We start from the raw sequence: 18,127 nt of genomic DNA, 5'->3' as shown, positions 1-18,127 counted from the left end.
GTAATATGTCCATAGCCTACCCAGATACTATAGGCCTTATTACTTACACAGAGACCTTTAGATACCGACTGTCACAAATGAATGAATCGCAAGAAGACATGAGGAAAGACTCCATTCCCATGTCTATATCGAAGTAATACACTCTTGGATAATACCAGATCAGGACACAGGCTCAAAATACTCAAACCCTTTGATCTTGCGTAGTGGACATTACACTACTGTACTGAGGTGTCTTTTAATGCAGCAGTGTTAATACATAATCAGTATTACACCAGATACTAAGATAGGGCCGTTAGATCCTCCTAGATATATACTTGAACTTAAGTTATTATAAAGATAAACTACAGTTTAAGCACCTTATATTATACAAATATTGAAATAAAACAGGAGAAACCCAAAATAATCAGTTGAAACCCCATAGAAAATATGTAGGAGGATAGATACATTCTCTAGAAACATAACAGCAACAATTAATAAAATGTGATTATGTTATATGACTTAAAAATAATAAAAATGTTGAGTGAATTCTAAACTAATACTTCATAATCAGTGAACGTTACCTAAATATGATTATAAACAGTATTTACAAATATTATTGGCCTTTGTCTTACCTGATGTGTCGTTAATATCATAAATTTGGTTCATCAATGACGTAGACAGTACCACCTCATCGAAAACCGGTACAGAACCTCCCACTAATCCGGTGTTGCCGCCCTGGGGGCAGACAGCTATGCGGTTATCGTTGCAGAACGAGAGGATCTTCGAAACTTCCTCCGTCGTTTTCGGTTTTAGAACGCACGAACTATAACCTTTAAAAATATCGATTTTTTAGTTCTATATTAAAACTCGTTGGTCTTTGGTCTGTTGGATCAACCGCTATTTTATTTCTAACAACAAAAAATATGATTTTATTAATAATCGCAGTGCAGAAGGTTGAAGTTCACTTTTCCAAGAAGAATATTTGATGTAAACTATGTAAACTAAAAACTGTATGATGTGGTATTTATGCTGGAAATATTATTGGTCCCTATTTTTTTGAAAATGACCAAGATGTTCTCTTACTGTTACTGCTGAACGGTACCATGACATGATTCGAAATTTCTTTGTGCCTGAAATGGAAGAGCAAGGACTAGAGGACATGTGGTTTCAGCAAGATGGGGCCACAACACACACGGCTCGTTCAACAATTCAATTATTGAATGACGTTTTTCCACGAAGATTAATTTCGCGAAATGGCGCTTTAGCATGGCCAGCCAGATCTCCGGATTTAACAGCACCAGAACTAAAGACAATATTCAACAAGACAATATAAAACTATAGACAAAAACTAAAGACAATATTCGTCACGAAATTGAAGAAATTCAACCTCAGATGTTGCAGGATGTCATGAAAAATGCCTTTAAAAAAATCGAAAGTAGTATAGCGAATCGCGGTCACCATTTAGCCGATAGAATTTTTCAATCATACCAAAAAAAAGGTAAAGACCAAATAAACTTAGGAAGCTAGGGAAATAATAGTAAAAGGTAGTAAAAAAAATAAATGAAAGGTACTAGCAAATATATAGCATATAAGGTGTCCTTAATATCGTTCATATTACCTCGTACGTTCTTGATCCAATCCACATTATATCCTATACAGTCTGATGGGTCCGTTATGACTCTAGTGGGTCCTAATAGGTCCGTGAAAAATTGTAAATGTTTTTCATTGAGCACAGCATAGTCGCCTCTTTGCAAAGAATAGCGATCCTGAAAACAAACAATACAATTAAACAAAACTCTCCTGTCAAGTAACATTTTCCCAAGCAATAGAATCCTATTTTTGAGTGCCTAATAAGACAAAGTTATGTGTGGATAGATCTTGCCCCAATAAAAAATATATATTCAAGTGAAATAATGTCTGGTACGTATAGGCGAGGTAGATTACCAGAGAAGCTCTTACAGTAACATTTATATGATATATTTGTAAATTCGTTTTAGAAACAGACAATATTTTATTCTAGTTAAGAAGATCTAGTTATAGAGTTAATGCTGCCTGATAAGTAAGAACGTGTAACCGAATTAGCCTCCCAAAGTCGTCCGGTTGTCAAACATATGCAAAATTCTTCAAAACAATAGTAACAAGAGGATATAAACCGGCAAAATTCGTTAGAGAGAAAACATTTTTAGCCTGTTGCAGCTCCAGTGAATAATAGAATGAACATAGTATGTTAGTCACTCAATATCTCAGTTCTCTAGTAGTTTATTCAATACAAACATAATTTAAAACAGTTATTTCAGAGGAAACTGTTAACAGATAAAGTATCCATAGAGTGCTTAGGGATGTGCAGCTCTTTAAGGGATGAAGAACATCCCTTCATACACTATTGTATAATATAAGATTTAAATGGTGTAGAGATAACCCACGAAAACGTCTAATGGATATTCCAGACACTGATTTTAAAAGAATGTAATTTTTCAAGGCATATAATAAAGTCAAGGAAGACTTATTATTTCAAATTGTGTATTTAGATGATATATGAATATTTCAGAAAGGGATATTACGTTAGGCCACTCAAGATGTATAATGTATTGCCTGCCGAAAATTGTAAATTCGTTTTAGAAACAGACAATATTTTATTCTAGTTAAAAAGATCTAGTTATAGAGTTAATGCTGTCTGATAACTAAGAACGTGTAACCGAATTAGCCTGCCAAAGTCGTCCGGTTGTCAAACATATGCAAAATTCTTCAAAACAATAGTAACAAGAGGATATAAACCGGCAACCGTTATTTTAAAGCTTTGCTGCTTCTGATAAATTTCAAATATCATACTCTGAAACTTCCGAAGCCGTACAGAACAGATTACGTCTCGAATCAGTTACTTTGAACAGGAACGAGATAATGAGGCCTTCCTTTGCCAGTAAAATTCGTTTGAAATTGAAATTTTTACTGAAAATATATTTTAGCGTGTTGAAGCATTGAATATTAGAATAGACACGGTAACTGAAATATCTCAAAAATTGAAAAATATAATCAAGATCAGCTTGATGTTAGCTCTGTCAGAAATTAAATATATGAAATGTATAAAAGCAGTGAGTAGTTTTTCAATAAAAACATAATTTAATATAATTATTATAAAGGAAACTGTTAGTCTGTAAAGTATCGAAGAGGACTAATGGCCTTTGCTTTTAAAAGAATACAGTTTTTAAAAGCATATAATAAAATGAAGGAAGACTTATTATTTCAATTTATGTTATGTATTTTGATGAGACATGGATACTGCAGAATGGGACCAATGTACCCCATGGTTGCTCTTGACGCAGATGCAAGATGATAATAAAAATAGTATTAAGACTACAACAGTTGATGGACAAAGGTAAATGTTGGAATAACAACTGATTATATGGTTTTATTAGTCATAACATTGTAGATATATTGTACTTCAGGCCGGAAACAGGAATGTTTAATATAATAATACAGTTATTTTCAACATGCGTCATCTAAATTTGTGACGTCAAAACGTCGCAATTTTGCCGCATCAACTTTCTGCTTTAGTTCGGTTTGGGTTTGTGTATCACATATCAATCACATAAAATCCTAATCTAAATAAAATAATTCAACAAAAATGTTATAAAATATAATTTATTTTAACATTACAGTACATCTAAAAACCACAGTTGATTATACAGCCACAATACTTTATAGGTTAGAGTTATAACCTCTTATCACCATTGCTTTCAAGAATTTTTCAGGACGACTTTGACAGGCTCTTTCGTTTACGCCTTCGAACTAATCAGATAGCATTGTGTATCTTTTTAACAGGAATAAAATGAGAAGGTAAATATTGTCCGATTGTGAAACGAATTTACAAATTGCGGCAGGCAATCCATTAAACATCTTGCTTACAATAAAATTTCAAGTAAACAGCGAAAATAATTTAAATTTTGAACATTCTCCTAAAGGCATATTTTTAAAGGATTAATCTTCCATTCCAGTCTTCCATCATGACAATATTAAACCACGTAATTGCTCGTCAAAATTGTCAGAGATTAGCTGGAATATTTTAATGCACACATCCTATAGCTCAAACCTTGCCTTGTCCGATTACCATTTGTTCTGGTAGGTTAGTCGGAAATGACTAGTAACAATGTAATAATTAATTAATAAAAAAGATCTCCAATACAGTATTAAGCGATGATTTTGTTCGGATAACCTCAGATAAGTGTTCAGATTAATTAAATATCATAAGCTACTTGGGATAACAAGATCATCAGACACAATATCTATAATAAACAAAAATATATAAAAATAATTGTTACTTGCCTTTGTTAATTCAGGAAGAGCGCTGCTATAGGCTCTCAGTTGTTCCATTGATCTGCCATTTATATTGGAGAGGACGGAAGGTCGTAAAAACCGACGAATCATCATTTTGTAACGAGCTTTAGTCTAATTTGTACTCAGTTATAATCTCATTAATTTCCACCTAAAAATATAAGAAACAGAAACAATTAGAAAATCATACAATTACCAACAAAGTTTATTGGTTAATAAAAATTTCTTCTATCTGTTATTGGTGATTTTCATTCGTCATTTTCCACTGTTCGCATATCAAGCTAATTATATAATTGTTTATATATTGTTAAATATCAAAAATCGAAGTGTGATTGAAAAATATCAAGATGTAAAGCACATAGATACATGGATATATGAATGCTACAGTAATAAACACAGTAAGTTAATTGAAGTCCTCGGCCTACCATAGTAAAACACATTTTTTTTTGGTAAAATTAGTTTTTTATACAACATAATTCCCTTCAAGGGTGATTGATAATAGCGACCCTCCAACTTTTCGATACCTTTTTTGTAGTAGGATTTGTCCTTTGCTTCAAAATAGGCCTCAGTTTCGGCGATCACCATTCGTGGATAAGGAAGCAATTAGAAGCCCAATTCATGGATTTTTGTCATCGTTTTCACTGACTTGTGACAGGATGCATTGTCTTGGTGAAGCAGCACTTTCTTTTTCTTTAAATGCGACCGTTTTTCGGCGATTTCGTCCTTCAAACGGTTCAATAACGCTATGTAATAGTCGCTGTTTATGGTCCTTCCTTTCTCAAAGTAGTCAATGAAAATTATTCCATGCGCATCCCAAAATACAGACGCCATAACATTGCCTGTTGACTGTTGCGTTTTCCCACGCTTTGTAGCAGGTTCATCGTGTGCAGTCCACTCGGATGTCTGTCGATTGGACTTCGGAGTGAAATAATGGAGCCATGTTTTATCCATTGTCACATATCGATGCAAAAACTGGGGTTTACTACGCTTGATCATCTTCAAACACTACTCCGAATCATCCACTCGTCGTTATTTTTGCGCAAAAGTGAGCTCGCGTGGCGCCCACTTTGCACAGAGGTTTTTCATACCCAAATATTCGTGAATGATATGATATACATGTTCAGTTGGTATCTTTAGAGTGTATGCTATTTCATTCAATTTCAATTTACGGTCATTCAAAATCATTTTGTGGATTTTAATGTTTTCGTCGGTAACAACCTCTTTTGGGCGTCCACTGCGTTCACCGTCTTCGGTGCTCATTTCACCACGTTTAAACTTAGCATACCAATCGTTGGTGGTTGATTTTCCTGGGGCAATGTCCGGAAACTTGGCAACAAGCCGAATTTTTGCTTCAACTGTATTTTTCCCTTCAAAAAGCAATATTTTATAGTAGCGCCATCGTCTCTCCCAGATTGACCAACTGTCTTTACGAGTTGCATATTCGGCATTCGATTAGTATGTGTTTGGTTAACAGCGAGGAACTGCATTCGACGCGTAGTGGTGGAGTTCCTCCTTTAACGAGAAATTCGTGGGCCAGTTTGCAGCGACCAATTCTGAGTCACGAGAATAAGCTTAAGTTGCGCCTGCTGATGTTAGTGTTGGCCCTGACAATACTCTTTTCACCTCCCAAAACTTGTTGTGTTTTGTTAGATGCCATCTGAGTTGGTCTAGATGTCTAAAGATTCTAGTAGAGTGGTGCTTCATATCTCTACCCCAGAAGAGAATACACTAAACTGCATGTAATGATGGAATATTGTGCGCATACACCAAATATTTGCGCTCATAAAATTAACCGTTGGCCAAATGTAAACAAAAAACCTAGAATATATAGATTAAAAAAAATGTTTGGATTAATGGAGCAGCTTTAATTTTGTTTATAGTGAGACTATTAAGCGTCAAACTTGTAACAAAACATTTTGGACATCAAGTAGAAGTCAACATATGCCAACATTTCATCCCGATATAGCTACAGATTTAAAAACGATAACAAGAAGAACAGAAGACAATTATTTTTTTTGTCGAAATAAAAAAAATAAGATAATCAGTTCATTACTAGCGTTTGTCCATCAAAAATAGTAGCAAAAATTAATTTTCCTTTTATATGTGTAGTTGCTAACAGTCGTCGAGGCAAAGCTGATGAAAGTTAAATTAGAAAAATCGAAAAAATTAGAGAGGATTTTGCAGATGCAAGAGTAGTGGAGAACGACACACTGAAAAGATTAAACTTACCAGTAGGAGTTGACCTGAATCGAATAAACAAAACATATAACATTAACTATAAATGACCCTAACGATCTAATGACTACTACTCTGAAGATGGAGGGGTGGACAAAACAAGCAAAAACATAATATATTTTTATAAAAGAGCATAGGAAAATACATTTTTGGTTTGTAAAATAATGATGTACTGACTGGTGACTTCCTTCAGATGAAAAGTACAATGGTGTGCAAGATGAAGATTTTGCTTTGAGATAGATGAATTACATATACAAATATGGCTTCTGGACTTTTCGTCAATAATATTACATAAATAATATTAAATAATTTTATATAATATTAATGGTTTATGTTAATATAGTTTATAGAGTTTGCCTAGAAATCTTTCAATATGATGTCTTTATGTAAATATGGTGCATGGACTTGATGTAAACATATCAGTCATATATATATGATATAATATCAATATAATCTCTATATAAACATGGTCTTTTTTGCTCCGTTTTACAGATTTGTCATAAAATGTTCTAATAGAGCATGAGTTTTTATTTTCAAATGGTTCCGAATTTTTGTTTACTCCCTAAACAAAATTACAACACTCAATTATTAAAATGTACGTTTTTATTAGTATTTAATTAAAATATTTCGTGAAAATTAATGATAATTTACATATTACTCTATTAATTAGTCATTAAATGAGTTCCCAGCATTTCCTTTACTATTGTAACATGTTTGATTGCTTTTTAATTTCATATGGCTTAATTTATCCGTTGTGGAACGATAGACAAAGAAAAATATATTAGAGAAAAATTTTAATCACTAGATATAAAACAAACTAAATGCGCTTGCGTAGAGTTTGCCACCAGAGCGCTTCTTCACTCAGGCTATTAATTCAAACAAATGAATATACGCCTACGCTATACTGAAAATACCTTCAGTGTACAGTATCCTCAGAAGTGATTAAATGTAATTTTATGAAAGGCACTAATGCAAGAAACCAAGGAGAAATACAGTCATATAAACAAAATGATTTGACAAGATAACACAGAAAGAGAAAAAACATGACGTAATCGTAAAGAGGTGGATATATTCTTTAATGAAAGTAAAATATTTTTATTAATATAGTAAAAGCCTATAAATATTTATAAACGACGAAACTCTAATACGGTATTTTATGTCACGAAGAACGAGAATCATTCGACCGTTCGTAATGGCAAACGGTCCAATCTAGCCGACAGAAACGCTCATAAAGCCGGAACAATCCCCCTAATAATGACGCCATATTATTTTATTAGTTCGCGCCGCCACTGACCCGCAGCGATCAACCAACGAAAATCCGTTCCCCTTTTTCCGTTCCGAGCATGGCCGATGTCGCGATCGGGCCTGCGCGGTCGAGGCCACGCCTACGTGGCCAGCTGCGCCGATCGTCGGCGGTGGCGAACGGCCTCACGCCTTCCCGCCCACGTTCCGAAAGCCGCCCCAATCATGTTCCGAGCGATAATGAGATAACGCTCGGTTCCGTCTCGGTTTGTTGTTGCCGATGACGTTTTTTTTCTCGGCGGTCGGCGCGCCGTGGGACCGGGAGCGTGGGAAAATCGCGGAGGCTTGGCTAGGATGTGCCCTATTAAAAATCGGCCCGTCCAATGGAATCGTTCGCCGGTTTTTGCTATACCCCGGCGACGGGATGGAAATGAGGATTCCTATTGGACGGTTGTTGTAATCGGACGGTTTGTTTGTTGGTTTGTGATGTCGTCTAAGCACCGTCTGTTGTTTTCAACGCCGCCTATGACGATTTCATTATATAGATTTACAGGTTGTTTGCTTTCGTTGAATCATACGGTTTCGAGTGCTAGTTCATCTTTCGAACTTCCGTTTCTTATATGTATGTAAAATTCTTCCAAATATTATTTGTAACTGCAGGTTATAAACCGACAAACGTTCTTTTGAACGCTTTGTTTTGATATACACTCTGTTGCCAGTAAAATTCGTTAGAGAGAAAACATTTGTAGCGTGTTGCAGCTCCAGTGAATAATAGAATGAACATACTCTATTAGTCACTCAATATCTCAGTTCTTTAGTAGTTTTTTCAATATAAACATAATTTAAAACAGTTATTTCAGAGGAAACTGTTAACAGATAAAGTATCCATAGAGTGCTTAGAGATATGCAGCTCTTTAAGGGATGAAGAACATCCCTTCATACACTATTGTATAATATAAGATTTAAATGGTGTAAAGATAACCCACGAAAACGTCTAATGGATATTCCAGACACTGCTTTTAAAAGAATGTAATTTTTAAAGGCATATAATAAAGTCAAGGAAGACTTATTATTTCAAATTGTGTATTTAGATAATATATGAATATTTCAGAAAGGGATATTACGTTAGGCCACTCAAGATGTATAATGTATTGCCTGCCGAAAATTGTAAATTCGTTTTAGAAACAGACAATATTTTATTCTAGTTAAAAAGATCTAGTTATAGAGTTAATGCTGTCTGATAACTAAGAACGTGTAACCGAATTAGCCTCCCAAAGTCGTCCGGTTGTCAAACATATGCAAAATTCTTCAAAACAATAGTAACAAGAGGATATAAACCGGCAAAATTCGTTAGAGAGAAAACATTTTTAGCGTGTTGCAGCTCCAGTGAATATTAGAATGAACATAGTATGTTAGTCACTCAATATCTCAGTTCTTTAGTAGTTTATTCAATATAAACATAATTTAAAACAGTTATTTCAGAGGAAACTGTTAACAGATAAAGTATCCATAGAGTGCTTAGGGATGTGCAGCTCTTTAAGGGATGAAGAACATCCCTTCATACACTATTGTATAATATAAGATTTAAATGGTGTAAAGATAACCCACGAAAACGTCTAATGGATATTCCAGACACTGCTTTTAAAAGAATGTAATTTTTAAAGGCATATAATAAAGTCAAGGAAGACTTATTATTTCAAATTGTGTATTTAGATAACATATGAATATTTCAGAAAGGGATATTATATTAGGCCACTTATGGCAATATCATAATAAAAATAGTGTTAAGACAACAAAAGTTTATGGAAAAATGATGATCGAATGATTGATTAGGTTTCATCAGTCATCACATTTATTAATAATTCATTGCACATATATTGTTCTTCATGCTGGAAACAGGAAGGTTTAATAAAAATTAATATATACTCAGTATTCGGTTCAGAAAGAATATACGTACATAGCAAATGCATTAATTAAATGTAGTTTTATCAAGAAAGATGTATACAGGTAGTAACAGGACAAACTAAAGAGAAATATAGTAATATCATAATGACTTTACAAGGATACATTGCATCGAAAGAAACAAGAACTAAGTATGAAACATAAATATGCTCTCTAATGAAACTAGAATACATTTCTTGAATATACAATTGTTAAATAGATGGATAGGCCTCCAGGGAATACCACTACATAAAAAACGGGCCTAAAACCCTACCTTATACGTGGTGTGGAAAAAGAGTTTAATGTAAATATAATTAAACAACTTTAACCCAAAAACTATTGTGGCTATATAGTTAACTGTCGTTTAAGACCTTCTGAAATATATGCATTAGATGTACTACAATGTTAAAATAAATCGTATTTGATAATGTTATTTTAGTTTCATTGCTTATTTACATTATTTTTTTTTATGTTAGAATAAAAATAAACCAAAATTAATATTTGAAACGGCAACGTTGCATTATAAATTTTGATGACGTGCATTGGGTGTTCTATTGAAAGGACTAGGATAAATGCAACATTTTCTGATATATACTCTACAGTTAGTGGTGAAATATTATATCGAATAACCAATAATTGTTAATATAAAAAAAAAACATTATGTATTAAGGATACATTTCGGGTGATATGAAGATAAATGTTGCGCCTGAAAAGTATTTTGGGCAGCATTTTTTACATCTTAAGAAACATGGTGCATGTTAAAAAACAAAGTCAAGAAGTTAAAACGTGAATAAAAAGTGCATTTCAGAACCAGTTAAAAAAATAATTTTTTGGTTCATATTTTTAGAAATATTTTTATAAAAAAAAGTCATATAACCTTTAAAATTAAATACCAATCAAAACTTCGACGAAGTTTAGGAAAATCTAAAATTATCATTATATCGATATTTTCTATATTATTGGGCATATCTCTATTATTCTGATGAAATCATCAGCTGATGGTCATCGGTTTCATCTCCATCTTCAGAGGATGAAGGCAAATTCGACTTTTGGAAAGGCCTAAAAATCTTTTACAAAACTGGTGACAAAGAATGGCCTGACTTATTAGATGAAAATCCAGCTCAGACCTTCAGGCAACATAGAAGTTGATTAATCAATTGTTTCCAGTAGTTTATTTATGATGGGAAAAATTCTAAGTTAGTAAGAATGTCTATAACACGAAATTATATTTCAATAATGTGGTTTCAGTGATTTGCAGTCAAAGAAAGAAGAGCTTTCTGTAAATTATCAGTCCAGTAGAACTACAAACGGTTGGGTTTATGTATAGAGGACCACAATACAGTTAAGCATGGGGGAAGTTCCGTTATGATTTGGACGGCAATATCGTGGTATTCGGCTGATACTCTCATTCATATTACTGGTCGACTGACTATGAATTAATATCTCAACATTATCAATGATAAAGTTCTTGCATATTGCTGCTAAACGGTGCCATACTACAAAATGACGATGCTCCCGTATACACGTCAGTTAAACAGCCTGGGTCTGAGGAACATCAGGATATCATCAGATATCTTCCCGGTCTAGTACAATCGCTAGACCTCAATATAATTGTACTGTTATGAAGAGTTTTAGAGTAGAGGGTATGAAGTATATTTCCATCTCCAACATCGTTGAAGAAATTGGCGGATATTTCTTTACAAAAATGGAACAACATTCGGTTGGATACTATTCAGACACTGTACGAAACTATTTCCTGAAGAATTCTAGCTATATTAAAACCAAATGATGGCTCAAAATATTATTAACAAATAAACATTGTGTATATGGTAATCATATTATTTGTGAAGAATTTTTTCTCATTAATCTCTTAGAACTTGAACAATCCACTTGAACAAGTTTCGGTTATATAGTATAACTATGTTATACTGACATGTAGAAGTAGGAGATCGCTTCAGTAAGTGATCTGCTGTAAAAACTTATAATCTAAATCTTATTCTAGAGACCATTCTAGCTATAGAGATTTACGCCCAATCAGCCGATAGATTTGGTTTAGTTTAAGCCCAAGCTGTTTTAGGTTTTGTTCCATATTAAGCGTGAAGAATTAATAATAATCAATTTTCATTGGACATAAAAATCGTACCTCTTTTAAGAAGTACCTTCAAGACGAACTATACAAGATGTATATAGTAACAGGTCAATTAAAGTCAATTCAAAATGTTTTTTTAGTTAGCCATAACCCTAAAAACATTCGTGTATAAATTTGACAGCTGTCGGATCATTGGTTTGTGAATTGGTCTGTGCGATGTCCAGTTTCCGGACACTGCCACAGGAAAATCAACCATCAAGGATTGGTATGCTAAGTTTAGACGTGGTAAAATGAGCACCGAAGACGGAGAACGCAGTAGACGCCCAAAAATGATTGTTATCGACGAAAACGTTAAAAATATCCACAAAATGATTTTGAATGACCGTAAATTGAAATTGAATGAAATAGCAGACACTCTAAAGATATCAACTGAACGTCTACATCATATCATTCACGAATATTTGGGTATGAGAAAGCTTTGTGCAAAGTGGGTGCCGCGCGAGATCACTTTTCACCAAAAACAACGACGAGTTGATGATTCGGAGCAGTGTTTCAAGATGATCAAACGTAATAAACCCGAGTTTTTGCGTCGATATGTAACAATGGATGAAACATGGCTCCATTTCACTCCGAAGTCCAATCGACAGTCATCCGAGTGGACTGCAGACGATAAACCCGCTCCAAAGCGTGGAAAAACGCAACAATCGGCCGGCAAAGTTATGGCGTCTGTATTTTGGAATTCGCATGGAATAATTTTCATTAACTACCTTGAAAAAGGAAGGACCATCAACAGCGACTATTACATAGCGTTATTGGACCGTTTGAAGGACGAAATCGCCGAAAAACGGCCGCATTTGAAGAAAAAGTGCTACTTCACCAAGACAATTCACCATGTTACAAGTCAAACAAGTGCAAACGATGGCAAAAATTGATGAATTGGGCTTGGAATGGCTTCCTTATCCACCGTATTCTCCAGATATGGCTCCAGCGACTATTTCCTATTCTCAGATCTGAAAAGAATGCTCACTGGGAAGAAATTTTCGTCGAATGAAGAGATGATCGCCGAAACCGAGCCCTATTCTGAAGCAAAGGACAAATCGTACTACAAAAATAGTATAGAAAAGTTAGAGGATCGTTATAATCAGTATATCGCTCTTTAAGGGAATTATGTTGAATAAAAAAACTAATTTTGCCAAAAAAATGTGTTTTACCATGGTAGGCCGGGGACTTTTCAATTGACCTATTAATTTATAATTAAAAATGCCTGATTAGTATCGTCCATATTAATTTCGAACCCCAAAAAAATGTTAATATCACCGGCTAGACAACCCCAACTGAAATTCGGTACGCTTGTACCAAGCTGTACCCCCACTACCGATTGAAAGAAGGGCTGACGACTGGGTAGATATTAAGAATGACGGTCGGTAGCACAATGATTTATATTGGGGGGGAGAACAATGGCCAACTTAGACACCGATAGGGTTATTTTTTATCCTGTTATAGCTCCGCAAAATATATTGTGCTTGGCGATTAATACATTATATAGTTAGTACATTTTTCTAGTATTGTCGCTTCGTCCCTTTAACTAGCCAAAGCTCTTGAGGTTTGTGATGATTGTTAAAAACAATATATATTAATTATTATTCAAATTATACAAATATAATAAGAGGGAATATACAATAAACATTACACACTTACACATCTAACATATGCGACACCAAAGGTGTTTTTTGATTAAAAATTAAGTATCTTATTAAGTCAACTAAGGTAATAATATCAATCACTGGAAAATAATATCAATGACAGATTTACATACAAAAATATTAGGCCTATAAATTAGTTTTACACGTTTTTCTTTAATTGAAAGTTTTATCGTGAAAAATCGCTACAATGTATTTTATTCAAAGTATTGTGGGTATCGTTAGTGATGAAAAACGTCGAATGATCATTGTTAATTGGTGTTTGTGGTGATTGGAATTAATTACAGACTCTTAGATGCAAAATTAAACCCAAAATAACTTTCAATTTATATTTTTCTGTTGTAAATCGATACAATATATTTTATTCAAAGTTTTGTCCATCAATAGCCGCCATTTCCCCATCTTTCGGACAATTTACAGATTCATTGTTAAAAGAACGATGTATCTTTTGAGTGTATCCACTAATCGATCCATTCTTTAGTATCTCCATAAAAAGTGAAGCGCTGATAAGACAGGTCACGATACATATTCTGAAACAAGTGGTAATCAGAAGGAGCAAAGTTTGGAGAATACATCGGGAGGGGTAGGACTTCTCATTTTAATGTTTCCAAGTATGTTTTCACCGGTTTTATAACATGTGGTCGAGCATTGCCATGTTGAGGAATAACATTGTTGCGTTTTTGCTCGTATTCTGTTTTTCACGTAGTACGCGATCCCTACTGATTATTTAATTAGATTTTAGCGGGTTATAGTATACCACACCAAGCAGATCTTATTAAATACAGAGCATTAGCCATGGATATTCTTTGACGTTGATGTTGATGCATGATAAAGTAGTCCCCATGATTTCGTAATAGATCCACTTTTCACCACCATGCAATCGTTTCGATTTTGCCGTTGGTGCAGCATTTCACGCATAACCCGGTCTCTTTCAGTGTCTATTGGGTTCAATTCATATGGCATAAAATATCCAAGCCCTTAGATCATTTCTATGTTCTTCAAGCTTTTGGAACTGATTTTTTTTTACCCCCACAACTTTTAAAACATCCAAACCGGTATCCACATGTTAAAATCGATGGAGCATGATTGACAGAAGCTCAGCACAGTTTTCGATGACCATTTTCCTTCAAAATGCAGTAAAAAAGTAGTAAACTTCCAGCAAATGTGTTACAGCATCAAAAATTTTCAACGTACTGAATATATTCTTGTTCACTGTAACTTCAACATGAAGTTAACCAACTACAAAAGCTATTTAATACACAGTAACACCATCTGTTATACAGTTATATAACTCTATTCCTAAAAATAATGAAAAATAAAATATATATTCAGCTATAAATACTTTTGGCAATTTTTCCTTCTCATTTTTTCCAACTCTAAAAAGGTTCATGATATTTTAATGAAAATAATAGTATTTATGTAATATTTTATGCTTAATAAGATGATATATATATTCTGCGTATATCTGAAATTTCTATAAAATAATAACAAAAATATATGTTCAATGTTAAATAGTCTTGGGTAATTAATTTTAATTTTTTCTTTATAGCTATGGAACAAAACTGCATAGTTCACTAAGATTACTTTGATAAATATATATATATATATATATATATATATATATATATATATATATATATATATATATATATATATATATATAAATATATATATATATATATAAATATATATATATCTATATATATAGTGTAGATATATATATATATATATATATATATATATATATATATATATATATATCTACGCTAAAAGCTTAATAAGATAGCATGCTTATATCTGCTGTATGTTTTGTAGTATTAAAAAATTATGGATAAAATTCCTTTTTCGAGACTTATTTATTGAATACAATTTGCTTATATCTTAAAATCTATTCATGTCACATGAGAAATAATTTTATTCTCGACTTTCTCATTACAATATTCATAGGATATGACACTTTCACTTCAATTAGAAGAAATAATTAGATTTAGAAACATTTTTAAATGTTTTTTATTTATATACTCAGGAAAAATTACAATTTTTGGTCATTTTTAAACGTTTGTTTATATTTCTAGTTTAAACAAGATACAAAGTTGAAAATATCACTACTTATGTAGAATTCGGTGTAAAATTAGATGACAAAGTCATTTTTGCGTAAATCTGAACATTTTAAGAAATATACCTTAAAAGTTATATCGTGATAATTAATATACGTTATAACGTAATTATAGGGAACAAGATATGTATTTGCGAAAACTCCTTCACTCTGATTTTAATATATAGGTATATAGATAAATAATAGATAGATGACTAGATTTAAAACATCAAACAGAATCAGATACTATCAATAAATTCTACAAAAATTGGTTAAGACTCCTGGTTATATGGAAAATGTGGAAAAATAAATAAATTTTGCAAAAACTCTTCAGCTGTTTTACGGTGACATTGTTTTATAATATACGGATTACGGTTAATTCAACAACAGCTTAATGTTACAATTAACGTACAATTTGCTTATATCTTAAAATCTATTCATGTCACATGAAAAATAATTTTATTCTCGACTTTCTCATTATAATATTCATAGGATATGACAGTTTCACTTCAATTAGAAGAAATAATTAGATTTAGAAAAATTTTTAACTGTTTTTTATTTATATACTCAGGAAAAATTATAATTTTTGGTCATTTTTAAACGTTTGTTTATATTTCTAGTTTAAACAAGTATACAAAGTTGAAAATATCACTACTTATGTAGAATTCGGTGCAAAATTAGATGACAAAGTCATTTTTGCGTAAATCTGAACATTTTAAGAAATATACCTTAAAAGTTATATCGTGATAATTAATATACACTAAAAATAATGGTTTCTATGTAATTTTCAGCACCATATTTAGTATAGTCTATTCAAAGTTTTCTTAGTAATGCGTCATGGATATTTGTGACGTCGAAACAATTGCAATGTTGTCACATCAACTCTGAGTTTGAACTCTAAATATATGGACTATAGATGAACAATTTAGTCCATTTGGAGATCTATATTTTTTGCCATTTTTTTTTAGATAAAATATTAAAAAGCTGATTCTCTGTTTAGATTAAACAAAACCATTTCAAAGCAAATGCAGATGGGCAAGCAAAACTAGCTGTTTAATAGGGCATAATAAATAGTTTTGATTTTTTCTTAAAACCCTGAAACAGTACAATATCGATGAATGAAACTAACAGCTTTTATGTAGAATTTAATTCTAAACAAGATAATATAATTATATTCTGCGTATATTTAAAGGTTCCAAAAATAATGATAAAAATATCTATTCAGTTATACGTACTATTGGTTAATTTTTCTTTTATTCTTTCTTATAACTCTGAAAATGTCTACGATATATTAATAAAAATACCAGCACTTGTATAGAATTTAATGCCCAATAAGTTGATTTGGTTATATTCTGCGTATATTTACACCTTCTACAAAATAATGAACAAGTATCTGTTCAGTTCTAAATAGTTTTGGCGATTTTTCTTTTATTATCTTTTGTAACTCTGTAAAAGTCTATGATAAGTTATAGAATCATAGGAAAATTACAAAATTTTATATCAATCCAAGAATACAACTTGTAACTGTTAAAATATTAAATATATGATATAAAAACGCCAAAAAGTTGTTAAGGACAGCGTGACGTCAGACAATTCTGATTGGTGTTTTACTTAATATGGCAGATTTTTATAATTAGTATTTTATTTACTAGTGTACCAGTCAGTTTACTAATTGAAAAATGAATTTCTGGAATCTTTCTCTCTTTTATTATAATTATAAATCAATTTTTTGTGATTTCTTGTTATTGTTATCATGCTCATCATTATATTACAATTTACCTTATTTATACTGCAGTAAGTTAAATATAAATAGATTATAAGTACGTTTTTATTGAAATTATTTCCCGTATATATCAAGCATTAAGAAACTATAAGTTATAACGTAATTATGGGGCACAAGATATGTTTTTGCGAAAACTCCTTCACTCTGATTTTAATATATAGGTATTTAGATAAATAATGGATAGACATAGATGACTAGATTTAAAATATCAAACAGAATCAGTTACTATTAATAAATTTTACAAAAATTGGTTAAGACTCCAGGTTATATGGAAAATGTATGGAAAATAAACAAATTTTGCGAAAACTCTTCAGCTGTTTTACGGTGGCATTGTTTTATAATATACGGATTACGGTTAATTAAACAAGCTTAATGTTACAATTAACGTATAATAATATGTATTTATAAAAGTATTCATAACCGAAAATCTCTTACATTGTACATATCCATAAGGGTTGTAAATAAGTGTAGAGTTTTCGTAACGTACCCTTGTTAAGAATATTTACACGTTATTATATTTAGTTTCTTTTTTAAATGTCATTGTTAAGTCAAGATGACTGAAAGTATTGTATTAAGTATACTATTTTTCAATAACGGCGGGTCGATCTTGAAACAGAATTAATATACTAAATAGTACCGGTATACCTGAATAAGCAAAATTTAAATAGACTATATGTATTATTACATTTATTTCTGATATGGGTATAGCAAGAATTAAGAAACTTTAGGTACTA

At 32.1% G+C, this 18,127-nt stretch overlaps 1 protein-coding gene across 4 annotated transcripts in view; it reads right to left on the bottom strand.

Moving 5' to 3' along the window:
* Positions 1-18,127, bottom strand: part of LOC143202938 (D-2-hydroxyglutarate dehydrogenase, mitochondrial) — a 62,337-nt gene that overhangs the window by 6,914 nt on the left and 37,296 nt on the right. For all 4 annotated transcript variants that reach the window (XM_076414955.1, XM_076414957.1, XM_076414954.1 and 1 more), the window contains exons 2-4: positions 4,300-4,459; positions 1,598-1,745; positions 612-809 (exon numbers count right to left, since the gene is read on the bottom strand). In XM_076414955.1, coding sequence (XP_076271070.1) covers positions 612-809; positions 1,598-1,745; positions 4,300-4,404 — 451 coding nt within the window. In that variant the 5' untranslated portion in view covers positions 4,405-4,459. The remainder of the gene's footprint in view (positions 1-611; positions 810-1,597; positions 1,746-4,299; positions 4,460-18,127) is intronic.

This window comes from Rhynchophorus ferrugineus, unplaced genomic scaffold (assembly GCF_030347505.1).
Source record: "Rhynchophorus ferrugineus isolate W39M unplaced genomic scaffold, kcgeb_rfMv2 rfM9, whole genome shotgun sequence".
Classification (NCBI taxonomy): domain Eukaryota; kingdom Metazoa; phylum Arthropoda; class Insecta; order Coleoptera; family Curculionidae; genus Rhynchophorus; species Rhynchophorus ferrugineus.
The sequence above is the reverse complement of the archived record's forward strand: the minus strand, read 5'-3'. Positions and strand labels throughout refer to the sequence as shown.